General features: G+C 43.0%; 1 protein-coding gene across 5 annotated transcripts; it reads left to right on the forward strand.

Moving 5' to 3' along the window:
• Positions 1 to 53: 53 nt before the first annotated feature.
• On the forward strand, positions 54 to 27,282 carry CTNNB1 (catenin beta 1). Of its 5 annotated transcripts, none has more exons than XM_081882048.1 (16): positions 54 to 118; positions 17,211 to 17,269; positions 18,059 to 18,286; positions 18,368 to 18,621; positions 18,835 to 19,073; positions 19,158 to 19,359; positions 20,315 to 20,459; positions 21,030 to 21,133; positions 22,253 to 22,591; positions 22,750 to 22,908; positions 23,339 to 23,458; positions 24,124 to 24,274; positions 24,349 to 24,470; positions 25,469 to 25,529; positions 26,071 to 26,291; positions 26,527 to 27,282. In XM_081882048.1, exons 2-15 carry the CDS (start codon positions 17,257 to 17,259, stop codon positions 26,277 to 26,279), a joined length of 2,346 nt encoding a protein of 781 aa, XP_081738174.1. In that variant the 5' UTR covers positions 54 to 118; positions 17,211 to 17,256; the 3' UTR covers positions 26,280 to 26,291; positions 26,527 to 27,282. The 5 variants fall into 5 exon arrangements, with proteins under 5 accessions (XP_081738174.1, XP_081738173.1, XP_081738177.1 ...); XM_081882047.1 differs by lacking the exon at positions 54 to 118 and adding an exon at positions 1,340 to 1,479; XM_081882049.1 differs by lacking the exon at positions 54 to 118 and adding an exon at positions 2,321 to 2,506.
• Positions 27,283 to 27,658: the final 376 nt, after the last annotated feature.

The raw sequence follows: 27,658 nt of genomic DNA on the forward strand, positions 1-27,658 counted from the left end.
ACTCCGACTCCTCCTCCCAGTTCTGGGAAGATGGAGAAGAGGCGGAGCGAAGGCAGAAACAAAAGCTCGCGAAAAGCGAGGCTGGTTTGGTTGCTCCGATTCCTCAGCTATCGAGAGGGTAAGGCAGTTTACGGTTAGAGGACAGGCTGAAGGAAGGGGCTGCTTTGTAAGACTCTCCCTGCCTCCCAAAATCCACATGGGGATCGTCCCGCATCGTTTACGTCCCGTACTGAAACCTGCCCAAGTTTTAAGCAAGACCTAATCGCTCCTCCTCCACGTTCCGGAGTCACTTCGGCTCCGTCGTCAGTATATTCACGTCGGGTCTTATTCAGGATTGCGCCGGAGCAAGTCGAGTCTCTCGCCCGGCCAAGGAAATGTTTTGTAAGTTGATGCGCAACATTTGTGAGCGTGAGGGCGTCCCGATGTTTGCAACATCGAGGCAGATCCGAGTTGGGGAAGGAGTTTGGAGGAGGCACAAAGCAGCCGAGTGCTTCGATGAATAGGCGTGCGTCTGATCAGTTCAGGCTCTTAAGAACTCGCCCATATTAATATTCGGCGCAGCCTAGAAAGGAAACTTAAGATGGGACAACTCTCTTAAGACAAAATCACGGCCCCCGCCAGATAAGAAGGCCCCTTTGCAAGTGGTTGCGGGTGCAACACAAAACACCCCGCAGTCGTCGATGGGGCGGGGAGTGCCACCCTCTGCACGTTACCTTGGAAAGCAAGATTTGCTCCCACGAAAGCGTGCAAAGGATCGCAGCCACCGGACCTAAAACTTGGGAGCATCTGTGTTGGTAGGGGAAATCTGGCATAGGGAAAATACACTAGGGCGACTTGTGTGGGGAGACACACCACCCTATAGGTCCAGTTACAGATAGGTAGCCGTGTTGGTCTGCCATAGTCAAAACAAAATAAAAAAATTCCTTCCAGTAGCACCTTAAAGACCAACTAAGTTAGTTCTAGGTATGAGCTTTCGTGTGCATGCACGTGTATCTGAAGAAGTGTGCATGCACACGAAAGCTCATACCAAGAACTGACTTAGTTGGTCTTTAAGGTGCTACTGGAAGGAATTTTTTTTATTTTGTTTTGACCACCCTATAGGGTTGCTTTTGCGCCGTCGAGGCACTTCCAGGTACCGTCTTCGAAGCTCCTCGGGCTTGTTTTCGCTCACCAGAAACCACGGGGGGGGGGGGTGAGAGAAGAAAGTGGGGTGTTTGCTTTGGCCCACATCTCCGCGGCGCGTTTGTTTGGAGAAGAACTGCAGAGCAGGCTCTTCCCACCGCCTCCGCCCGTCCCCACAATCTCCTCCCCGGCCCTCCGTCGTAGTAACTTTTAAGTTTTAAGGAGTGGCTGCCGCTGCTGCTGCGGGGAGGGGAAGCCAGAGCAGCAGCCGGAGGAGGACAATTCCCAGCCCGACGCCGAGCCCCGGGATCCCGGCTCTGCAGACCAGGCTTCCTTCGGGAAGGGCGAAAGCGAGCAGTAAGTTGACGCGACGCCGGAAGCCCGGAGCAGAAGGGGAGCCTCGATTCCCACGGATCGGGGCGGTCTGGATAACCATTTAAAGTCACTTTCGCTGGATGCAAATATGGGGGGGGGGAGGGATAACGTTTCCCCCCCCACTCAAAAGTATTTGCAATGGATAGAAGGGGGGGAGCATGCATGCAACGTTTGCAAGGGGTTTGTGTCGGGGGGGGGAAGCAGCCTGCAGGCAGCTCCCCCCCCCCCTAAAAAAGCAGCAACTTCTCTCCCAGGTTGCGGGAACGCGCCTCATTCCCAGCCTCTCCAAGATCAGAGTGGGGGGGGAGAGGGTGCCTCTCCTTCTGCACACACCTCCCCCTCCTCGAGGGCCTCATCACACCTCGCCGGATCCCTGCCCCCGTCCTGCCTCCTCCCTCCCCCCGCGCTCCCACAATCCCTCATCCTTCCCGAGTCCCCGCTAGGCCGCTTTGCCTAGCAGCCCCTTCTCTTCGCCAGCGACTTCGCCCGTCTCCCTCCGCCGCCGCGCTCTCTGTGTGTATGTATGTATATGTATGTGTGAGTGCGCGCGCGCGCGCTGGCTGAGGGGAAGCCGGCCGGGCACTATTTCTCCTCCCGCCCTCCCTTTCCCTGCCCCTTGCGCGCGCGCGCGCGCTGCTGCTTCTGGGTGGGTTTCGCCTGCGTGTGGAATGCTGCGCGCGGCGAGGCGGCGTCGGCGGCAGGATACCATGCGAGCGTGTCCGCCGCCCTCGCTTATAAGAAGCTCCTGGCGAGCGGCGCCATTTTAAGCTTCCCTCACGCTCGCTCGCTCGCTCTCACCTGCCCGCTCGCTCTCGGTACTCGGTGGCCGGCGGAGGAGGAGGAGGAGGAGGAGGCGAGGACGGGCGAAAGGAGCGCTCGCGGAGGCGCCTGCGTGGCCCGCGCTGCGGCGGTTCGCGAAGGGGGGCGAAGGCGGCGGCGGCGGCGGCCGGGGGAGCAGGAGCCGCGAGGAGAGGAGGACCTTGCGCTCTCTCTCGCCTCACCCGCCAGTGTTAGTACCGTGTCGGGGCTCCCGGCTGTTCCCTCCTCACACGAAACTTGGCCTTGGTCCCAGCAGCGCTACTACTTCTGAGGGGGGGGGGGGGAGGGAAGAGAGTATAATGGTGTGTTGTTGCTGAGGGGGGGGGTGAGGGAGGCTGCATTTTTGCCTCATAAATTGATTGGATTGGGGGGGGAATAGATACTCCTGTCTTTAAAAAGAAAAAAAAAGTGGGACGACGACGAGGTTTTATTCTCGGGGGGGGGGGGGAGGAAGGGGGCTCGCGCGTAAAGAAATAAAGGGCAGAGAGCAAAGGAAACCTGGAAGACATTTCTGTAATTTCGACGTTGCGTTGAGAGGTGGATAGACACCCCCCCCCCAAGATTTAAAATGGGGGCGCCGTTGGGATCAGGTTGCGGGAATGTTTTTTCTCTCCCCCCCCCAACTTCCTGTGTTAAGGGCGGAGCGCAACTTCTCGGGGGTTTTAACTCGCAGCTTGGGCCGCAAGGTGGGACCTCTCTTCCCCGCCGGCTCGGGCGAGGTCGGGACCGCGAGCCGGGCAAGTAGGCGGCGTGCGCTAGGCTGGTTTTTCTTCGATATTTATGTTGTTCTGGGGCGAGCCGTGGCATGTACACCTCGAGGCGTGTAGTAGGGGTGGCTGGGGAGGCGAGAGAGAGAGAGAAAAGGGGCGAGCGCGCCGGAAGGTCCGAAACGTGCGACAAAAAGCGTCCGGGGGGATCGGGAAGGTGGCGGATTCCTGCAGACGATCCGGCCCGGAGCAAACGGCGTCTCCTGGTGGGCTTCTTTTCTCCGCCGAGGTCGTGGAGCGACTTGCTGGCGGGTTTTCGCCCCCGAGGCTCGCGTTAGGGGGATGGTGGAGGAAGCGGGTGTTTGGGAAGGTAGAGGGAGGGAGGGGGGGTGCGAAGTCTCGGGTTTGTTTGGATTGTGTGTAATTAACTCGGCCGCCTCGCTGCAGTCAGCAGCACCAGATATCTGTTGCATTGTGGGGTGGGTTTTTGTGGGTTTTTTTGGCCTTGCAGGGCAAAGAGGCTCTTTTGATTTGTCCGGCTCTGTGAAAAGTGGGGGGCGGCTCAGATTCCCGCCGCTTTGGATCCGAGTGAAAAAGCAAGGCGTGCCGGAGATTTGGGCGGCTTGCATAGGAGCTCTTTGCAAAACATCTTGGGTGGCACAAGGATCTTTGAGAAGGGTGGAGGCGACCTTGATAAGGAAGGGAAAGTGTGCGCTGCTGAATCTGGTGCGGGGGGACGATGAAGGCTGTAGGCTTTCCTAAATGTTCTATTCGGGTCTCCCCTCCTGAACATGCTAATTTCCCCTCCGGTTCCTGTTCTTACACCGAGGGCTGACTTAACCAAATCCTGACACTGCTAACTGCCGCTGCCATTTTTCTAGATAGCATTAGAAGAGAAAGTTGATACCCCGTCTCGGAGGTTTGAGAAGAAACAGGCTCAACAATATCTAGAACTTCCAAAACTATTGTACATGCTGGTGTTCTGTTGATTCTAGGTATTTGAGCAGGCATTGCTTTACCATCCTGCCTTTTCCTCTTTTTGCCTTCCAAATGTGTACAGTGAAGTGTGTGGTATGAGAAGTATGTAGAAAAGAGCTTGTTTAAAAAAACAAAACCCAGTGGGAGCTTAATAGCAGAGGTAAGCCCAAAATACATGACTGTCTTAAAGTTCCAGTTGGTTCAGGGCATACTAAACTACTGTGAAGCTTCAATGGTGTTTGGCATTTAACTCTTTTGGGTTAGGCTCCTCCATAAACATTATCCATGCTTTTAAATATTTCACACAAGTAAACCTAGAGACCTAGTAAAATTGGCTGAGGACCCTCAAAACATGACATACCAGAAAACAAGCTGGGACTTGAGAAGGAAGGTTAAAATGCACATTCATAACTTATCTCCTCTTGGTTTCACAAAGATTACATATGCTAACCAACTACATCCCTTGGTCTTAAACTAAGTGGCGTTATTACTTAAGTCTTTCAACAAACTATAATTTCTGTTTTGAATAGAATACAAATCCTAATTAAGAACTGCAACAGAAATGGGGAACTTGTGCCCCCTCCTACAGCTCCCATAATCCCTGATTATTAGTCATTCTGAGAGTTGGCAGCACCTGAAGGGTCACAGGTTCCTCATCCCTGAACTTCGTATATTATGACAAGACATAGTTTAGAAAATTCTAAAACTGCAGGCATTTGAACTTTGTGCGGCTTGGAGTAAATTTGTATAAAATTAGATTGTAAATACAAAGCTTTCACAAGTGTTTGGCATCTAATGCAACTTCTAAACCAGAGTGGGGGCATGCTTGTAACAAATTTGTAACTTGTATCCAGGTATTGAGGACTTAAGACCCTTATGACTGTGGGGCATATATTCCAGTTTAATGTTTCTGTTGAAGTTTAAATTTAAAATCTAGCATGTTGTGGAGCATCTCTGCCATCTGATCCAATTCAGGCCAAGCCATAACTTGTGTTAATGTTGTAGATGTGAAAATCTATATGAGGGGAACCTTTAAAATACATAAGTGTACCCTTGGCAGCTAAACCTAGAGTTACTGGTCTAAGACACGAGCTTGAACATTTCAAAAATTTAAAGAATAGTTATTCTGTGGCAGTAGTGTGAATGCTTTTGAGTGGCTAAAACTGTTCAGCATCTGGGTATTGAGGCTAATATTTTAAGAAGTGTATTCTGAGTGGAATGTCATGTGGTACTCTGTAACAACTGTGTTGACAGTCATTACCTGTATATAACTTCGAATTCTTGTATCTCTGCATTAATGGTCCATGAGATCTAATTTGTTTGGGAATGAAAGTTGAGTTGGGATTTTCTTGGCTACCATACTGAATTGTCCCCATTTTAAAAAACAGTATGAGCTTGTTATAAATTGAGCAAATATTAAGTGCCTAGTCACTGTGCCTAAAGACTATAGATGTTGCCATCTACGTTTCTGAAACTTCTAGCCCTCATACAAGCTTCTGTGGTCTAATGTTGACAACTTTTGATCCAATTTTGTATAACTTCAAAAGGAAAAAGGCTGCTTTGCTTCTGTAGAAATAACATATATGAAGAAATCACTGCAATTCCATATGGATAATTTGACTTCTGCATAACAAACCTATGTGGGTTTATGCATAACATAAGTGAGCTGTTTCATACGTAAAGTGATTCCTGCATTGGAAAAATGGGGAACTTAATTTATTTTGGTGAAACCCTAAATGCTGCAATCTTTACCTAAAGAATAATTGTTATTGTTTGTAGTGATCCAGGTGAGAGCAAGCAGTTATGGCACAGCTGGTATTTAAATCTAAATTTGCAGCTCTGCCCTGCTCTTTCCAACAGCCAATACTGCATGTACCAAAAGGGCGCCATATGGTACATCTGGGTTACACTTGCTGCTCTTTTCTGGGAGGATTAAAAAGTTAGGTGATGGATTTTAAGCATTAGTGTGGCATTTCAGCTTTTGAAGCAGATTGTGGTTAGCATGAACAAGTTTATAGTGGATAGAAGGATAGCTAGTATGGGGATCAGATGTGTATACTGCCATGTGAGTATGCTTTCTATAAAGTCATGCTTCCAGGCCTATATATTGAACCTTAATGAATATAGACATATATACAGTATTGTGAAAAGCTGGGCTAGACATTTAGTTAATAATAGTTGTCAGTAGAGCTTTGCAAACACAATGTTCAAATCAGATTCTTAAAAATGCTTGGTGTTGGGGGGGGATAATATTGCATATTGGTTCTTAGGCAGGGTAAGTCTTATGAACTAATTCATAACTTAATTGAGAAAGTAAAGTACTCCATAGGTCAGTAGTTTAATATGCAAGTAATATAAATATTTTTAAAAGCATGCATAGCTAATAAACAATTGTACTTCAAACAACTGATCTAAAATACCGTATTTTTTGCTCTATAAGACTCACTTTTTCCCTCCTAAAAAGTAAGGGGAAATGTGTGTGTGTCTTATGGAGCGAATGCAGGCTGCGCAGCTATCCCAGAAGCCAGAACAGCAAGAGGGATTGCTGCTTTCACTGTGCAGTGATCCCTCTTGCTGTTCTGGCTTCTGAGATTCAGAATATTTTTTTTCTTGTTTTTCTCCTCCAAAAACTAGGTGCGTCTTGTGGTCTGGTACGTCTTATAGAGCGAAAAATACAGTACTTGCAAGATGTGGCTTGACAAAATTAAATGCAAGATACTAAGGTGTCAGTAATTTTGTGTAAAAATTCTTGGATATTTGTTTCTAACAGGTGTTTAATCTAGGCCAATCCTAGCTTTCTATTGTTAAGTTGAGTTTTAACTTTAAACTTGTCTGTTAGGGTTTGTAACAGAAAAGTACAGCTATCCTGAGCTTGAATGCCTCATTATAGTTGGTAATTCCATTCCTAAACATCTTACCATAAAGTTGATGCATAGGTAGTTTAACCAGTTGTCAACAATAAATTGGAGATAAAAGCAGAATGGTGACATTAGAAGTACTTTTATGACAAAGTAATGAATATTTATGACACAAGTTGCGGGATATAATGTTCCACTAAAATGCTCTTGGTGTCTTTAGCAAGTAGTTGCATGTTAAACTGGGATGGTCAGTAATTAAAGGCTGTAGGTGGAACTGTAGTGTAAGAGCTTACTGGAACAGCAGATTCTGAGTGGAAGACCTAAAAGAGGAAGAGGAGAAACTTCATAGTAGAAGTGTTGGCAAATTTAAAGAACTTGCTATTCCAGATTTCCTGTTGATGTTATAGGAAGATACTAAAACATCCATTGGAACTTCAGCCTTGAAACATGTAGAGGTATTTCACTGCATGTCCATGTGTTGGTTGCATCATATTCTAGTTCTTTGCAGCATGACAATATTTTTGTATTGTCAGAAACATACTTACTGCATGCACATTCAGTTCTGCAGGCATACATAATTTGAGATGGTCTTAAATCAGGTGGGGATTATGAGAGTTGGAAATGTATAAGCTTGCTGAAGGCAATCATAGGGTTTTTTTTGTGGGGGTGGTGAGGGAATGAGTGTAGTATGCCCAGCCTGACTCAGCCAAGAATTGATCAGTGATGTGTGTTTAATTAGCAAGATGTTGGTAGAACTGTAACATGCCAAATGCCATGAGTTAGTTCTTAAATAGTGAAATAAAATGTTAGCATATAGATTCCAGAAAGTTATCTGAACAATGTTTCAAAATAATACAGCAGTGCTGAACATCCATAAGTTCTCTGGTCTGCATTGCAAAGTAGAGGGGAGTTTATGGTCTGTTAGTGAGGCATCATTGGTTATTTCTCCAGTTGGAATAGAAATCTTGATAGATAAAGCATTAACTGGTCTATTGGCTTCATTTAGCATCAAACTGCTTACACTCATGCAGCCATCTTTCCTTGAAGGGCCTCTTACTATAGCAGAACTGGCTCTCTAGCCTGTCATAAATTCAATATATCACAGAAAGTTTCTGCAGTAACTAGGCAGACCAAGAACTTAAGTAGCTGTCAACTGCCTAAGAACTTACCTGGCCAAGATTTTTTTCAACATCCCCTGAACTGTATTAAGTTATTGGACTTGGTTTCTCTTCCGCAAGAAGACACGGGCCTAGTTTGCACAATCGGATCCTAACTTGATAAGCATCATGCACCTACACATAAGCATTTCTGTTTCCACTTGGTGAGAACAGGAAAGCAAATCAGGAACCTACAGTTAATCATTGCTTCCCATTGCAGGATCTACTTTTAACATGAAATTTTCTGAAGAAAACCCCCAATGAATGTATGCTGCTTTATGAAAAACAAATCTAGAAACATGCACACTGCATAGTATACCTTCCGTCAAGCAAGTTTGATTTTTTTAACCCCCCTCCCCAAACCAGGCTTAGTGGCTTTCTTCTTTCACTTAGTTGAGTTTCTTTTAAGAATATATTAATCTGGGAATGATGATGATGATGATGATGATGATAATATTTATACATACATACATACATTACATACATACATACATACATACATACATACATACATACATACCCTGCCCATCTGGCTGTGTTTCCCCAGGCTGTGTGTATTGACAGAACTTAAGATGCATCCAACTCAAACTCTGACATAGTAGAAACTACTATGCTCAAACAGGTTTGCTTGATAGAACTTTGGTTCTTAAATGTTAATACTGGTATGCGTGAATGGCACAACATCAGAAGTAACCATGTGGATGATGTGGAAGTGACCATCTTCTCCTGTAATTTATTACCTGCAGGAAGGCTCGCTAACTTCTGTGGCCTGCTAAAGTTCTTCACCCTGTTATACTGCACTTCCTCTGTAGGAGGAAAACAATTTAGCTGATAACACTAGACAATTTGATAGTTCATTAGAGGAGAAGTTGTCCTTAAGTAATTGGAGTTGAAAATTATATACCCAACTTAAGTTGCAGCTAGCCTATTCAGACCCTCTGAGCAAATTGTCAGAATGGATACCTGCATGTGAGCACCCTCTCTAGTTGCAATAGTTTCATTTAAAAAACAGGTTTTATTTCTGGTCATTAAAAAAAATTTTTTTAAAGGTACTTTTGTAATTTTAATATTAAAATGTTGGACCTGTTTGGGCTAACGTGTTTCCATATGATGGGCTGGTGGTAGTTAGAATTGGGCAGTGTTTCTGTGAGAGGAATTTCCTTGGTGTCTTAGGTTTTGCTCTTTAAACAGTATACACTGCAGAGCTTGTTGAGTAATATTAAAGTAAATTAAAAGAAAAAGAATGCAAGTAAGGGCATAGTTTTGTTAGTGTTCACCAGTTTTTCACTTGGGAGAGAGCTAGAATAGTACAGCAGAGACTGCACACAGCTTCTAATAAAAGGTGAGGGGAGAAAATGCAGCCTTGAATTCTCTGGAGGATAGGAAAAAGGAGTGTTTAATCATTCTATTTTGCACTCGCATAATGTAGTGGAAGCAGTGTGCTTGCTGTTTAAAACTAAATAATGCTTCAACTAAAGCTCTAGCTTGCGAGAAGGAAAACTAATATTTCCAGTGCAAGCTAATTGTCTGGAAAGGACCCTTATTTTGGTTCTTCAGAAGTATTCAGAAAATATTTATTACTCCTACAACAGGAAGACAATTCTTTGTTAAGTTCCGTGTAAGTGTGGGGGGAATGAAACCTACTCCTAGACTACTAATATTGCAAATTTAAACATGGTGATGTTGAGGCTAGATAAACTTGCCTTCTTTGAAGCACTGTAATAGAAATTAGTGAGTCACTGGAGTAATAGTAAACTTTCACCTGCATATGATAGTAACTGAATATGTATAAAATTTCTTTCACTTCTCCAAATGGCAGAACAAATTTTCACCGAGGTCTTGGGGCTTTTAAGTTTCAAGATTCAACACAGCAACACTGCAGTTCATAGTGTTGAAAGAATTATGGAGGTGCCTAAGTCAAATTTATTTATCTGAATGCTGCCAGGTTTATTGTAAATTTTTCTAAAGCTTTTTTTATATGGCACATAGTTCTATTTTCAGAGAGTGAAGAAAAGGATTCTGGCGCAGTACCTCAGTCAGGTGTATAAACCGTGTCGGTCAGTGAATATTTGAAAAACACCTCTTTAGAGTAAGATACTCAGCTGATTCACTGGCATAAGCAGCATGCAGTCTTTCTTTCCTGTTAGTAGTGGATAGACCAGCCTAAGAACAGGTCTGTTGTTTTCACAGAACTTGTAAACAAGTATAAATAAAGACTTTAAAATAAAGTAGTAGTAGTAGTAGTCTTATTGAATGCCTTTTATATTGAGCTGCTTGTGAAGATTGTTTGGAAATTGCAGCTGGGACAGAATTCAGTGGTCAGGTTGCTAACTGGAGCAAGGTGGTTTCAGCACAATTCTGGCCCAGAAAAAAGTTTGATATATTAAGTCCTGCGTGTCTCAGGATTCCAATACATCATGGACCGCCTCTCCTCATATGGGCCAACCTGGACACTGTGATCATCTGAGGCCCTCCTTTTTCTGTCTCCTCCATGGGAGATCTGGAAGGTGGCAACACAAGAACAGACCTTTTCAGTGGTGGCTCCCGCTTGTGAAATGCTCTCTCCTAGAAGGCTTGCCTGGTGCCATCATACATATTTTGTGTACGTTTACAGAGCAACCCATACTGTTCCAAGTGTGATTGTACTAGTAGCATGCCCTAAACAGGTTGTAGATATAGTTCTGGAATTTGCTATCAACATTCGAGACATTCAGATTTCTACATAAAAGAAAAAAGTTGCAATTTTTTAGAGAAAAAGCTTTAATCCAATTAGCTTTCAGGGACCGAGCAGCAAAAGCAGCCTCCATTTGGCCAGTCTTGTAACTTTGAACATCTGTCTTTGGAAGTGTGTGCCTTTAGCACCTATTTAGCTTTGGCTGGAAAGGCATCAGTCCTAGAGAAGAATACTTACTTAGTTCATGCCCCATTCCGAGTCAGTAACAAAATTAAGAAGAAACTTGGAGGAATACATAGGTAACTAGATGGTTCTGAGTCAATTTAGGTGCCATTTGTTCTGGGATGGACTAGAAGCTAGAATTGTCCCTTGCTAACAGTGCTAGAGGGTGGGTGTTTTTTTAAACCTGTACTGCATTACATTTTGTGCCAGGTTGATCCTGAGCCTGAAAAGAGGCTTTTAAATAGCTTGTGACTGTTAGAATTTGCACCAAGCTTTAAAGATACTGCTTTTTATGTCAAATAACACAAGGCTGTATGTACATATAAGCAGCTGCTTAATTAGTGGACTTGTAATAGAAATGCAATACGTAGGGTTATTTGCGCATAGGATAGAAGTTCAAAATTTGAGCCTGCTGTAAATGTATTAAACCACAATACCACAAACCATCAGACTTCATTTCCCTTGCACCCTAGAATAGCAGTAGCTATTCTAAAGTGGACAGCGTTGCGAGTGTAGTTTTAATTTTCAAAACAGACATGTAAGCGGAAAAACCTGTTTGTTGTAACAGGTATCTGCCTTTGCCCCAGGAAATGGTTAAATGATAAAACTTGTTTTCTTAAAAATATGGTTGTCTAATTTTATGTTGACTCCTGAATTGAGAGTATTTCCAGAGCATATTTTGTATACTGCCTAGAGGTTTTTACAATCAAGTGGTATATAAGTTTTGTTTAATAAAACAATAAAATAGAGCTGCTGTAGTGTAGCGGATAAAGAGACTGAGTTATGAACTTGATAAGTTCCCACTTCTAAGTTGTCATCTTGTCTCTGTTATGAGCTCACTAGGTGGCCTTAAGCAAACTGCTCTCTTCTCAGTCCTAATCCTATGTGGAGGGAAACACAGATTATTCATTGTAAATTAAACACTTGAGCACCCTACAGAAGTTTGTTATTTGATGCTACTAGTATTGCCTATTCCATTAGCATTTTATAATTCCTTTCCTTTGGTGAAGCTGTGTAAACACATGCTTGCATTAATATTATGGGTTGTGCTAAGAGCCCAAAAGTGCACTTAGGTACAAGTTTTTAGATAATCTGGTTGATAGGTGCATATTGTTAGGCCTGTAGAACAAATTCATTTGCTCATCTGCAAAAACGTTTTCCACCAAAATTTAGGAAATCTGTGATTTACTCTTAAGAAAATAAGGTTGGAAGTACCGTATTTTTTGCATCATAGGACGCACCGGAGAATAGGACGCACCTTGTTTTAGAGGGAGAAAAACAAGTTTCAGGCGGCTACCTTGGAAGCCTGGAGAGCGAGAGGGGGTTGGTGCGCAACGACCCCTCTCGCTCTCCAGGCTTCAGGTTCCTTTCGACCTGCTCTTTGGGGCTGGTGGGGGGAAGCCCACCACCAGCCCCAAAGAGCAGGTCAGGGAGCAGCAGAAAGGCTGCTGCCATAGTCGCGCGTCACTTCTCCAGCTGGGAGAGAGTAAGCGGGGCTGCTTTAGCCCCGCGCGCGCGCTCTCCCAGCTGGAGAGGTGACGCGCAGCTATAGAGGCTCCTGCCATAGCCGCGCGTCACCTCTCCAGCCGGGAGAGGGTCGTGGGGCTATGGCGTCTTCGCTCCATAGGACACACACACATTTCCCCTTCATTTTTGCCTGCCATCCATCAGACTAGTGAGTCCAGTATTTGCATTAAAACACACCAAAAATACCCCTTGCAGTACTCCTATGTGCACTGGTTCTTCGATGCAAGTTGCTCTGCCTGTATGTCTTGTCTGGTAAAGCTTCATTAGTCTGCTTGTGTTCCATTATATGCCATCTGATATGGATTTCATTAATCAACTGTCTTGGGTTAAGAACCTGAAAGGTGCTAATATGAGCAGATTCCAGCAATTGATGTAACAGCATAAAAAGATTTGTTGAAGCTATGACTCCCACATTAGAGAGTAGCATCCTTCTTGCTATAAAATGAATACAAGTAAAACAAATGTAATTTCATTAATATATTTTCATGCATTGGGTTGCCAACATGGCGCCCAAGGCACACATGTGCCCAAAGGATTTCTCCTCCCTGCTGAAACTAAGCTTTATTATAGCCAGTAGAACAGGTTGTGGCATGTACTTGGTTGCTGTGTGTGTGGACCCCTTGACAGTTTCTGTACTTTGCAGATGTGCCCATGGGCCCTAAAAGGTTGGCTACTCCTGCATTCGAAGTGTTCCTAAATGTAACTGACTGCTTTGCACTGAAAGTGTTTAGGCTACTGCTTCAGTCAGGATAGCTGCCTTATCAACAACAAATTTTGTTGAGTCTTGTTAAAGTACCCAGGGCTCATCAGTTTTGATTCTTTTGAATATGCTATTAAGACTTGTAAACATTTTATTACTTGAGTTTGCAACTAGATTGAAAACAATTTGTTTTTCTGCTGGAGAGTCTTATTTATAAGGGATCATTAGAGGCATGTGCTTTTGTGACTGTAGGTTAGTGAAGTGGCTAATAAGCTGTTCATTGGAACAACTAAATTTCATCGGAGCACATTCGATTTTGAATTGTTGATTTCTGAAGCAAAACATGGATGTACATTCAGTAATAGCTAGTAAAACAGAAGGGGAAGAGACTTGTCTTAAAACCTGTTGGCTATGTTAGGGAGAAATGTGTGTGTGTTGTCTTGGAAGGAAGGAAGATCTGTTTTTCTCAGGGAAAGTGTTTACCCAAGAGGTATCAGAAGGAAATGTTTCACAATTGATGAATGACTATTATAGATAAAAGAGGAGGGAGGTTTTTTGTGTTTTTTTTTTGAGAACAGGTTATAACAATGTATAAAAGCCATAGCAAAAATTGGTACCTGAAGAGGTGGTGTGTAGGGAGAAGGGATGAATGTATTTTGAAATGATAGTTATCTGTTGGAACCATACATGCAGTTCTATAACGTATACAAAATTACTTTGTACTAACCTTACATCTGGGGTGGGGGCTGAAACAGTAAAAGACTGGAGCCTTAGAAAAACAAATGGATATTCATGCTAAGGAAATATGATTCCCAGACAAATCAAAACTTCTGCAAACTTGTCTAAACCTATGGCAGAAATAATGTCTGCATGATAGAACTAGATTTTAAATTCTTTTGAAATAGCTTTGTATTCATAGTTGTATTTATAGTGATTTTGCACAGTGCACAGGACATCTCCAGAGCTTCTATGTAGACACTTTGATCTCTGTTTAAACTTACAGGATAGCTGCAGTCCTCCTTCACTTGAACTACCAGACAGTTCCATGAAGGTGTGTTACACTATTAAACCACCGTTCTAGTATGTGTGAATACATCAATTATATTTCATTAACCTTGTTGGTTGGCATCCTGAAGGGTGAGCACTGAACAAGCCCAAATATAAGTAGGTCTGACCACTTCCTTCCAGATACCAGGTTTCCACACTTAATGAAGCAGTGAGGGATTTCTTTTGGAGGGGGATCTACCCAGCACAACAGATTAGGAAAAGAATTGTTTAGCATTTAATCGCAAGCTTGCAGAACTAGTTATGCAGCAAGTAAACTAGTATTGCTTGATATGAAGCAGGAAGACTACATAGTACATTCACCAACTAGAAAATATTCAACTCTAAAAATAAAGGCTGAAGTTCTACAGGTAACTCTCAACTTACGTGCATTTTAATTTGTGCTCATTCAGCTTTACGTGCAATGCTTAAAAAATTTAAAAGGGGCTCGTTATCCAGGAAGAAAAACTTTGGCAATCCCACCCACCACTGAACCCAATGTGTTTTGACCATGCACAGTTTTGGCCCTACCCGCTATTCCTGGAATGTAACCCCCACATAAGTTGAGAGTCACCTGTATTACAACTGAACTTTAAGTTAATGGTTGCATCTCCATAAATCTCACTCCTTTGGCTCCTGTTATACGGCATACTTCCACAAATGCCAGTACAGTGGTACCTCGGGTTAAGTACTTAATTCGTTCTGGAGGTCCGTACCTAACCTGGAACTGTTCTTAACCTGAAGCACCACTTTAGCTAATGGGGCCTCCTGCTGCCGCCGCACCGCCAGAGCACAATTTCTGTTCTCATCCTGAAGCAAAGTTCTTAACCTGAAGCACTATTTCTGTGTTAACGGAGTCTGTAAGCCGAAGCGTATGTAACCCGAGGTACCACTGTAGTTTTGCAAAAGGGATTGCAGGTGATAGTCTTAAATTGGTATTTGGGGGAGGGAAGGCAGCAAACAGAAGAAACACTGTTTGGCCTTTTCATCCAGGACAAAGTTGAGGGCATAATTGTATCTTGCTGGAAAGCTATGTTGGTAAGTGTGTATCCAGATGTATTGGAGTATATAGGCTTAACCCTTATGTGATCTTTATCACTGACTCTTGTCAGTTACTACTCTTAATTCAGAGCTGGGGAATCTTTTCCACCCTGAACCAGATTGCCTTCTGGTCACCATGTGCATGCCATTGGTGGGCCAAGCAATAAGCACAGATTTTATCTTTTTACGGTAGGCTAGTTTATACACACACATCTTTCTATCAAGACTAGACATGTAAAATTTTGAGATATTTTGAGGGTGGTGGGCGAGGGTGTGTATGCTTTTCTCACTTTTTTTTGTGGAGGGGAGAGGGAACTGAAAAAAATGCAATACTTTAAAAAAAGCATTCTACATATTGAAAGTCAATTTGTTACTGTAGGAAGATAACATGCATTATGTATATATTGGTTTACGATAGGATTATTGTGTCTCATGTATTAAAAGTACAGTTTTTTCAGAAAATAATTTCACATTGATTTTTTTTTTTAAATAAGTTTTTATTACAGCTTAGCTTGTAAGGAAGTTAGGTCCTCTGCTTTTGCTAGTTTGAGGAGCAGGCAAAGTAACAATAAAAACAGGAGCCATTAACATTGCAGTAAAACAAATCATTATTTTGAAAATTATCATGTCTCCTCCAATTCTCCCGCAGTTTCAGGCAAACATAAAACACTCATTTCCATAAAAATAGGGGGGAACAAACCTCAGTGAACACCACATGAAATTCAATGGGTCTCCTGTTCTAAGTTATCACTCTCTGTTTGTTCCTTCGTATTGCAGTTCTAAAAATGGATGATTTGCTCAGATTAAACTAAGCTAGTCCAGAGGACAGGACAGAAACAGGTCTACTACCTATGTCAACAAGAAGGTCACAAGCAAAGAAGGCAGTGAATCATTCTTCCTTCTCTTGTGACAATGACAATGCCCTCCAAGAGGCAGAAAGCATCTTGCTCTTACATTTTAGAGGTGTACTTTTTGTGTACAGTTTAGGATTTGTTTGTGCTCATTGTACAGAAATATCATGATCTGATACTGTACACAGACTTGCATAAATATTTTGTGCGCCTAAATATATGCATACCTTGTCTTAAAACATAATCCAGTTTTTCTATTTTTCATAAAAGTCTGTGGGGGGGGGGAAGCGTATTTCTCCTGATTTTATTTACTGGGCTTCGACGTTTATAATTCAGGTGAAGCATTATTTGAGTTCAAGGAAATACTACCAAATGTGAAGCAGAGCCCTTGAGGGCTGTGGCTTTGTGTGGCCTGGGCAGAGAGTTCTGAAGGCCAGGTAGAGAAGCCAGGAGGGCTACATTTAGTCCCTAGCCTGAGCTTCCCTATTGCTGCTCTATTTCAAAGATTTCCCTGACCTAGCAAAGATGCAACTCCTTCATTCAACTTCATGGAAACTAATCTTTAGATCATAGGTCATAGCCTAGCAGTTGCATTGTTCTCAAGGTCACCTTTGAGTTGCTGTCGCAAGGCCTCCATCACCCAATAACATTTGGGCTAGGAGTGTGGCAGTTACTTTCTCTGCTGTAGTTCATTAACAGCAGCTCAGTTTCCCTGCAAGGAAACACAATCTTCTAACAACAGTGTTAATGTTCACTGCACTTAAATGAGCAATAAGAAGATCCAGATGTGTAGTTTATGCCTGGGTTTGGTTTCCTTTGGAAGGAAGTAGCTGGGTGTGTATTGGTATTGTAATATTTGCATTTATTCCAAATGCTCAAGTTGAGCATAGGTTAAGGCACAGTTTAAACAGCTGAAGTCCACTGTTTCCACATCAGATTTCTAGAGAGGCAGTTCCTCCAATTGCTATTTGCTGACAGGGCCAAGCTCAGAGTATAGGATGGTCTACAAATATTAAATTATGCTAGTTTCTTTAGCAAAGCTATGTCTCATAACTTAGTGGAATCGTACCTTAGATCCTGCTATTGAAACCTAAAGCCAACAAATCCCTTAACTATATATTTTGTTGTATTTTAGGGTCTGAAGTGCAGTAGATCACAGTTCTGGGAGCACATCAAGGATCATGGCAACCCAAGGTGTGTCTTTTGCGTAGTCATCAAGTTACTGATGGTTCATTGTGATTATTTCAACTCTGATCTTGCTGGGTGTGGGCACAAATTCTCAAGCCTTAGCAAATAACAGCTCTATGTGTCCAGGGAATTAAGGCTACATGGAGTTGGCCTGTTCTGGTAGTTTCACTAAATTCTGATTTTAGGTTTACTTTGAACAGAAAGTGATAGAGTTGCAGGCTTCTGGGTGGGCTTGATACAACTCCAAAATCCCAGTCTTTCCTCCCTGCCCAACAGACATTTAGTTAGCCTCTTCCTGTTATAGGAAGAACAATACCGTTAATCAAATTTCAGGGTTTTTTTGTTTCTAGAATTTAATGTGTTTGTAAAACAAAAATAATGAATGGCAAGAAGAGATCAGTACATATTTGAATGCTTCTGGCTCATGGCCAGTAGGCATCAGATGGAAAACTTGAATTGTGGGCTGCAGATAAAAGCTCAGGTGAAGGAGTATGAAAGTATGAGCTTGAAGAGCTTGTTGAAACAAAAAGGTTTCCACAATAGTGGTGAAACAAACAGCAAGGAAGGGGTAATGTGAAATTCTCTTACATGGGATTTCCTCGGCTAAGGCTCTTCCTTGTCTCCTAACCAATCACTCTTCTGGTGTGTGATACAGAGAAGAGCCTCTCCAGCAGGTCTTAAATGGGGTGACTATATAAATACATAGTGTAGATAACTTGTATTTGTCCAAATCCAGGATTTTGCCAAAATGACCTGTAATGTTGGACCAAGCTCATCGTTAACCATCTCTTGCAGCTGACTTGATGGAGTTGGACATGGCAATGGAACCAGATAGAAAAGCAGCTGTCAGCCACTGGCAGCAACAATCATACCTGGATTCTGGTATCCACTCTGGTGCCACAACAACGGCTCCCTCTCTGAGTGGCAAGGGAAACCCTGAAGAGGAAGATGTTGATACCACCCAAGTTCTATATGAGTGGGAACAGGGATTCTCTCAGTCCTTCACTCAGGAACAGGTTGCTGGTAAGTACAGTCTTATTACCTAAATAACTGCCTACTTCCCTTGTCAGTCAAGTTGTTTAAAAAGGCTTGCTCCTGTTCCAGATATTGATGGACAGTATGCTATGACGAGAGCACAGAGGGTGCGTGCTGCCATGTTCCCAGAAACATTGGACGAAGGCATGCAGATCCCATCAACACAGTTTGATGCTGCTCACCCAACAAATGTGCAACGCCTGGCTGAACCATCCCAGATGTTAAAACATGCTGTGGTTAACTTGATAAACTACCAAGATGATGCAGAACTTGCAACTCGGGCCATCCCAGAACTGACCAAACTCTTGAACGATGAGGACCAGGTAATGTGCATGTAATTATTGGCATGTAAGTAATGAGTCTTTTTCCGTGAGCCCCACAAGGGACACTTCGAGTTGGACTGTGCGGTTTCACATTGAAATTGTGCCTCCAACGTTCATAGTTTTCTTGTGTTGAAAGCGTTTTAGTGATCTTATCATCATAACTTGAAAAGTTCATGAACATCAAAACAAGTAACTTTCAAATGCCTTTTGTAGGTGGTGGTGAACAAGGCTGCAGTTATGGTTCATCAGTTGTCCAAAAAGGAAGCCTCCCGCCATGCTATAATGCGCTCTCCTCAAATGGTTTCTGCCATTGTGCGTACTATGCAGAATACAAATGATGTGGAAACAGCCCGTTGTACTGCGGGTACACTACACAATCTTTCTCATCACCGTGAAGGCTTGTTGGCCATCTTCAAATCAGGAGGCATTCCTGCTCTTGTTAAGATGCTTGGGTATGTAGATTGTTGACATGGCACATCTTTCCAACATCTGTCAGCCTTGGACTGGAGCTTTGCTAACCTAAACTTTCTTCATAGTTCTCCTGTGGATTCTGTGCTCTTCTACGCCATTACTACTCTGCATAATCTTCTCTTGCATCAAGAAGGCGCCAAAATGGCTGTTCGTCTAGCTGGTGGTTTGCAGAAAATGGTTGCCTTGCTCAACAAGACAAATGTTAAGTTTTTGGCCATCACAACAGACTGCCTGCAAATTCTTGCATATGGCAACCAAGAAAGCAAGGTAACTATCAAAACATTTTAAAGTGTTTTGAGTATGCAAAGGACAAATAGTACAGTGGTGCCCTGCAAGACGAATGCCTCGCAAGACGGAAAACTCGCTAGACGAAAGAGTTTTCCGTTTTGGAGGTGCTTTGCAAAACGAATTTCCTATGGGCTTGCTTCGCAAGACGAAAATGTCTTGCGAGTTCCTGCGGGTTTTTTCCTTTCCCCCCCTTTTTTCTAAGCCGATAAGCCGCTAAAAGCCGCTAAACCGCTAATAGTGCTAATCCGCTAAGCCGTCAATGGGCTTGCTTCGCAAGACGAAAAAACCGCCAGACGAAGAGACTCTCGGAACGGATTCTTTTCATCTTGCGACGCACCACTGTACTGTATTTACTCAAATGTAACATGTATCTTTTTTGGCCAAATCACGTTGCAAAAATTAGGGTGTGCATTAGATTAGATGGTGCATTAGATTTGCGTAAATGTGGTAGTCTGGCAGCTGAGAAACACAAGCAGTAAACAGAGGAAGAAACACCTTCCATAGTTCTTTTAGTGATCAAGAATCCAATACGTCTATGCAGGCAGGGAATGACACAAATGTCAAAAGAGCCCACATGGCATAGTGGTTAGTGTTGGGCTGGGGAAACCCAGGCTCAAATTGCCACTCAGGTATCAAAAGCCCACTTGGTGACTTGCTGCATCTTCCAAGGGTCTTCTTTGTGGGGCACCCACAAGGTTTTACTGTTAGATGTGTTGTTCTTCCGTATTTCTTTAATTTTAGCTGCCCCTATCCATGGATTTTTAAATTAAATTTATTGCAAGGTTGGTTGTCCCTCACCCTGCCTGGTATCTATATAGATGAAAGGCAGGTTATAAATATTTTAAGTAAATAGTTACTAGGAGGAAAGGTAGGATGTAAATGAAATGAGTAATGACTGCTTTTTTAAAAAAACAAAACAAAACACTTTTTGCAGCTTATCATTCTGGCCAGTGGTGGACCCCAGGCTTTAGTAAACATAATGAGGACCTACACCTATGAGAAACTACTGTGGACCACAAGTAGAGTGCTAAAGGTGCTGTCAGTCTGCTCTAGTAACAAACCGGCAATTGTAGAGGCTGGTAAGTATCTCTTTTATGGCAACACTATCAGATTTTGTGTTGCCTCTGTGCCAAAGCCTATGGATATGGGAGGTGTTTCAAACTGATTGGTATGCTTCGGGTTTAGAAAATTATTGCTAGATAGTACTTTTAAGTAAAGTGCTGCATAGAAGTAAAACAAAAGTTAGATGATGCCATGCCACTTTAAAATGGCTTTCATTTCCCAATTACTGTATAATTAGAGACCTCATGACTTTCTAAACTGGTGGATGGGTTAATGTGTCTGAAACCTAAAGAGGTAATAAAATTAGAAGTACACTGTGATTCTGGCCACACGTGTGGGGGGGGGAGGGAGAGAGAGAGAGAGAGAGAGAGAGAGAATGTGTCCTCATTCAGTGGCTTAAAGCTTAGCTCTGAAATGAAACATAGTTGTCAGAAGAGTTAGATGGTTTAAAAGTGAGGAAAATTCAGAACAGCAATTGGGCACATGTGTGGTACTTTTAAGTGAAAGACAATGTCCCATGTAAGGACTTGAGTTTGGAAGAAGGATACATGATGATGTGAAACCTTATATACTTAACTGTTCTTTAGGTGGAATGCAGGCTTTGGGACTCCACCTTACAGATCCAAGCCAGCGGCTTGTCCAGAATTGTCTCTGGACTCTTAGAAATCTTTCGGATGCTGCAACAAAGCAGGTAAGGAACAACGACTTAAAAGGTTATCATAAACGCCAAAGCTATAAAGTGTTCCCAAGTGTCAAGCTAGGTTGATAAAAGTCACCATGAATAAACTGAGGAACACGCATGAGCCTGAACCGTCATGCTCCTTGCAGTAAACCATGGGTTGCATGTTGCCTGGCCCCTGAATTACAGAGCCATGAGACTAGTATTGAAGTATAGGGATGCTATGCTGATTAACACAAGCTAGTGGTATATTGCAACAACCATTTGTTAGTGGGGGCATGGAAGAGATGATCTAAGAAATAGCAATGTTGTGTCCAGGTGAGGAATTCTTATGACAGACTGAAATGAGTGAGGAATTTGAGGTGCCTGGCTTTCTTCCTCATTTTTACAATGTTTTTATTTAAAATTATATGCTGTCCTTTAATGAAGCATATTCCAGGCTAGTGTAAACTAAAAAATTAAATTCTGCCTATGGATATGTAAATACTTCCCCAGGATTGTTTTAAATGAAATGTGGGAAATATATAGAAACAGATGGAGAGATGCTTTCTAATGATTGCACTGCTGATTCAGCTAACGCTCTTGCCTATTCCCATATTTTGGATGAGCTGTTCATGTTTCTGTTTTTCAAAGTGCCAGTTCTACATGTTAAACTCTTAAGGGTTCACTTATTCCCGCCTCAATTTTAGCCTTGGAGAGGGTTAGTTACATGCCTAATGAGAATGTGGTAGGTGGAGCTGTGCTTTTTATCTGTACCCTTAGTTGGAGAACGAATTGCCATTGGGAAGAACGCTAGTCACCTCTGGGGAATCCTTTCACATTTAGTTGTGGGCTTGATCAAAAGGGATTTTTTTAAGGCTTCCCATTGTATAAGCAGATGCTACAGGAGGAAGAAAGTTTCTGGTAGTCAGTGTTGCTAGAGTGGATCTACCTTGGTCCTTTTCATTGTTGTGTACTTTGCTGAGAAGCCCTGTTAATCTGCGATCAGCCATCCCTTTAAATTTCCTATCTGGATTAATACAACCCACAGACAGGAAGGTGAGATAGTAAAAATAGCTCTTACAGAAACTTGGCATTAATAAAGGGTCAGGTACAAAGAAACTGGTGTTAATGCATGCTGTCTTCTTACAGGAAGGTATGGAGGGTCTACTGGGAACCCTTGTGCAGCTATTAGGGTCAGACGACATCAACGTTGTAACCTGTGCAGCTGGTATCCTGTCTAACCTTACTTGCAACAACTACAAGAATAAAATGATGGTGTGCCAAGTGGGTGGCATCGAGGCTCTTGTGCGTACAGTTCTCCGGGCTGGTGACAGGGAAGATATCACCGAGCCAGCTATCTGTGCTCTCCGCCACCTCACTAGTCGGCACCAAGAAGCTGAGATGGCTCAGAATGCAGTGCGTCTCCATTATGGACTTCCAGTGGTGGTTAAACTCCTGCATCCGCCATCTCACTGGCCTCTTATCAAGGTAACAGAATTCAAAGTATAATCCTGTCTTTGGGGGTGGGAGAAGACGGAGGGAATCCAAAACAATAGTTCCAGTTGGACTTTCAAATGCTGAAGCGAGGTTTTTGAGTGCCTTGCAGGATGTCTTAAACTTTCTAATGGTTTTCGTTGTAATTTCAGGCTACTGTTGGTCTGATCCGCAATCTTGCTCTCTGTCCAGCAAATCATGCTCCATTGCGTGAACAAGGTGCTATTCCAAGACTAGTCCAGCTGCTGGTTAGAGCACATCAAGACACTCAACGCCGTACCTCAATGGGTGGCACACAACAGCAGTTTGTGGTATGTGACTCTTAATGAACTAAGGAATAAGTTATCAGAAATAAGTGCAGCAGGATCTCCTTTGTCTAACCAAAAGCTTCAAATAATGCAACTACTTGTCTTGCTTTTCCTGCTATTGTGTTAAAATACTGTAGGCGGCTTACTGCAGAGGCTGATTCTGTAATGGCAGACAGGAAGAACTTACTGGTAGACGTCTGTAAGTGTTCACTAAACTTATTGCCGTACCTGCTATTCAGGGATACATTATTCCACTATAAAGGTGGTTTTAACTCTTTTATCTCTGCACTTGCAAAACTTGAGTGCTCACTGAAAAAACACGGCAAATATGCCAATGCAGACTAGGTATCAAAGGCATGTTTGATTTTGTCAGGATTTCTGTAACTAATACCTGTGTAGTAATTAATCCCTCCCCCCAATGTTTCTTGTGCAGGAGGGCGTTCGTATGGAAGAAATAGTTGAAGGCTGCACTGGAGCCCTTCATATCCTGGCTAGAGATGTCCACAATCGAATTGTAATTAGGGGTCTAAACACCATTCCACTATTTGTGCAGGTAGGTAAAAGTTTCTGAGCAAGAAAATACTTGGAAGAGTTGTGATCTTATGGAAGAGTGTGGGAAACAATGTTTAGAAACTGCCCAGTTATTATCTAGCTGCAGCCTTATCCGAGCACAGTATTGGCAGAGTTTTAGTCAATATACCATATATTTGCATAGAAATGAAGAATTTGGCATTGTGTGCAGAATTTGGCTTCCTGAGACCTTTTTTTTTAAAAAAAAAGGGGAAAATGTGACTGTATGGTGCCCAAGAGTCTCTAAAACTGAGGAGGGTCTTACTACATTTGTGTAATAATGTGCCCACTACCCAGGAAAATAGGGTCTGGATATTTACCTTTGCTCACTTTCAGGACCATCAGACTGGCTGTAATTTTCCAGAAAAAAATAAATAAAGGAAGGCATCAGGTCCAATTAGTTGAGGTGTCAGTGGCCTTGGAACCCAGCTTGTACCAGACAACACACATGCACTGACTTCATGATCTCATCCTCATTAGTGAAAGTTGAATTTCTCACCAGAAAGTAGTGTTTGATTACCTAGAGGCCTGCAGGAACCAAACTTTGGTCAAGGCCTAAGGAAGAGAGGTTTTTCTTGACAGCGCTTGTAGTTTGTGCTCAAACAACATACCTTATAATGTCTGTCCCGCTTGATGTTTTCCTTCTAGCTGTTGTATTCCCCCATCGAGAACATCCAGAGAGTGGCTGCAGGTGTACTGTGTGAATTGGCTCAGGACAAAGAAGCAGCAGAGGCAATTGAAGCAGAGGGAGCTACAGCACCCCTAACGGAACTTCTTCATTCTAGGAATGAGGGTGTGGGTAAGTGGAGGAAGAGAGAGTTGGGCTTGGTGGTATTTGGATTCCTCTGCTAAAACTCCCTTCTCCTTGAACAGCGACATACGCAGCTGCAGTGTTGTTTAGGATGTCCGAAGATAAACCACAAGATTATAAGAAACGGCTTTCGGTCGAACTGACGAGCTCCCTCTTCAGGACTGAACCAATGGCTTGGAATGAGGTCAGTCAAACAGCTAGATACACAGCTAACAGTATTCCTTTAATCATGGAGTTGAAGGGGACCCCCAGGGTCATCTAGTTCAACCCCCGCAATCCAAGAATCCTGTCCCTGGGTGGGCTCGAACTACCAACCTCCTGGTTAACAGCCAGACACGCTCGCCCATGGCACCATATGCCCGCAAACAATAACATTAAGCTTGGACTTTCGTAGTGGGTTTTGGAGCAGTTTTCAGATAAAAGCCATTAGTTGTGCTCCTGAACTGTTCTGTGGTGTGAGTGAGCCTTTGGATTCCTAAATGCTGTTCGGTGTTGCTAGGTCACTAATGGACACGGGTGGCACTGTGGGTTAAACCAGAGAGCCCTAGGGCTTGCTGATCAGAAGGTCGGCAGTTCGAATCCTCGCAATGGGGTGAGCTCCCGTTACTTGGTCCCTGCTCCTGCCAACCTAGCAGTTCGAAAGCACGTCAAAGTGCAAGTAGATAAATAGGCACCGCTCCGGCGGGAAGGTAAACAACGTTTCCCTGTGCTGCTCTGGTTTTGCCAGAAGCAGCTTAGTCATGCTGGCCACATGACCAGCTGTACGCTGGTTCCCTCAGTCAATAAAGCAAGATGAGCGCTGCAACCCCAGGGCCGTCCCCAACTGGACCTAACAGTCAGGGGTCACTTTACCTTTTTAAATGTCAAATTTACGGAAACCATATAATGTTCCTATTAAACACCTGACTGCCGCCTACACTAGAAGAAGTCTCCCAATATTAAAGTTTCTGTTAATGAGACTATTGCAGAAGAATCAGCCTTGGTACGGCAACTTGGTCTGCTTCATATGTGCTAGCTACATAGAAAAATAGCTGGAGCTGACTGCTGTGTACTTATATACGCCTGCACTGATTTGGTTATAACATTAAGTAACTCTTGGAACAAATTCATAGATGATGGGTGCTTCTGGAATTAATTTCCTGCCTCTGCTGAGAGACTTAATTCTTTGCATATTCCCTACAGACTGCAGATCTGGGACTTGATATTGGTGCCCAAGGAGAACCTCTTGGCTATCGCCCAGATGGTATGTATCAATTGCAGTAAAACCAAATATACTCAGAATGCCTTTCCGTGGAACAATGCCACTCAAAACACGTGTTGAGCAGCCTCTGTGTGAGAGCACCTCACCAAGTCATTCTAGATTAATTGCCTCATATTCAGATGCTACGAAAGTTCCCTGATGTAAAGCGTTTTTGTATATAAAAATGTGCTGGTTGTGTAAATATAGACACATCTGTTTTATGGGTAGGTAAAAGCAAGCTATAAGCGTTTCTAGTTGCATATTTAAAAGTCTGCATTTCAGTTGTGTGCATTGTAATAGTATTGCTGTTCTGGGTTTTCAGCAGTATGCAGACTAATGGCTTGGCTGGAACTTGCTTTATGCTTCTGACAGTAGCATGCTAATGACTTGCCATTTTGTCCATACAACTTCCGGGCTAGAAAATGTGACTTCGGTGTGGCTGGGTTAGGGAATCTCACCCACTGATGTTTGAAGCTTCTGGTGCGCCTAACATGTTCACATGCTTTTCCCCCCTTCTCCCCTCTGCCATCCTTAACTTTCTTAGATCCTAGCTACCGTTCTTTCCACTCTGGAGGATACGGTCAGGATGCCTTGGGTATGGACCCAATGATGGAACATGACATGGGGGGCCACCACCCTGGTGCTGACTACCCAGTTGATGGGCTGCCCGATCTAGGACATGCCCAGGACCTTATGGATGGGCTGCCTCCAGGTGACAGTAATCAGTTGGCCTGGTTCGATACTGACCTGTAAATCGTCCTTTAGGTAAGAAGCTCCACCTACCTACCAATCTGAGAATTTGGCTGGCAGGGAGGGAACGGCTTTGGGTTGGTTCGTGTTGCTCACAGACGCGCGTTTCAAAATTGCAGTGTCTGCTTTCAACCTGACTCATGATTACGGTCTGTCAGAGTGATTTACTTAGGTGTGTCATGATGCAGTTCTAACCTGAGTAACCATTCCTGTTCTTTAACCCTGATTTATTTTTTTTCCTCCTACACAGCTGTATTGTCTGAATGATCTTGCATTGTGATTGGCCTGTAGAGTTGCTGAGAGGGCTCGAGGGGTGGGCTAGTATCTCAGAAAGTGCCTGACACACTAACCAAGCTGAGTTTCCTATGGGAACAACCGAAGTAAACTTTTTGTTCTGGTCCTTTTGGTCGAGGAGTAACAAATGGATTTGGAGAGTGACTCACGAAACGAAGAATGCACAAGAATGAATATCACAAGATGGAATTTATCAAACTCTAGCCTTGCTTGTTTAAAACTTTTTTTAATTTTTAAATCTCTTGTAATGGTACTGACCTTGCTTGCTTTTAAAGTAGTTTTCTTTTTTGCAGTAACTGTAGGGTTTCTAAGTCTCTGTGTTTTTAAGTTATAGTGAACCTGCTACAGCAATTTCTGATTTTTAAGGATCGAGTAATGGTGTAGAACACTAATTCATAATCACTCTAATCGTATTCTGAAAAGTGTAACATTGTGTAGCCTTTTTGTATAAAAATTAGACAAATAGAAATGGTCCAATTAGTTTCCTTTTTAATATGCTTAAAATAAGCAGGTGGATCTATTTCATGTTTTTGATCAAAAACTTATCTGGAGATGTCTGGGTAGGGGCCAGTAAGAACTGTTGTATGGAACCTTGTATTGGACAGTTTACCAGTTGCCTTTTATCCAAAGTTATTGTAGCCTGCTGTGATACAGATGCTTCATGAGAACAGTTATACAAATGGTTCAAAATTAAAGTAAACTTTTAAATTCACTTTGCTGTGTTATTTCAGTTATTCTCTGAATGAAATTTGGTAAAATGCAAAATGGTAGTATGCCCTATGAACTTCCATCTTTTGACATTTTCATGTAATGCCATTTGCAGTGCAATCCTATGCCCTGGTAAATACCACGTGCTCAAAGGGTTTTTACTCCCTACTAAGTTTGTCCAGGATTATAGATGCATGATAGGATCTTAACATTTCTAATCTCAGATAAAATTTAACTGAGAAGGTTTATAGATGCAGAAAGGTATTGGTAGAATCATAAAAAGCAACATTTCAGAAATTGCCACTTTGAAGAACTATTGGGGTCGGCCATATTCCTCTTTGAGTATATTCCAGGTTTGTTACAAAATCCAGAAAACATCC

This window comes from Podarcis erhardii, assembly GCF_964252035.2.
Source record: "Podarcis erhardii genome assembly, chromosome: 12".
In the NCBI taxonomy this organism is placed as follows: domain Eukaryota; kingdom Metazoa; phylum Chordata; class Lepidosauria; order Squamata; family Lacertidae; genus Podarcis; species Podarcis erhardii.

Coding starts and splice junctions, on each gene's coding strand:
- CTNNB1 (XM_081882048.1), top strand. Junction 19,074..19,157: donor GCTCTTGTTAAGATGCTTGG/GTATGTAGATTG, acceptor CTTTCTTCATAG/TTCTCCTGTGGATTCTGTGC. Junction 24,275..24,348: donor TTCTAGGAATGAGGGTGTGG/GTAAGTGGAGGA, acceptor CTCCTTGAACAG/CGACATACGCAGCTGCAGTG.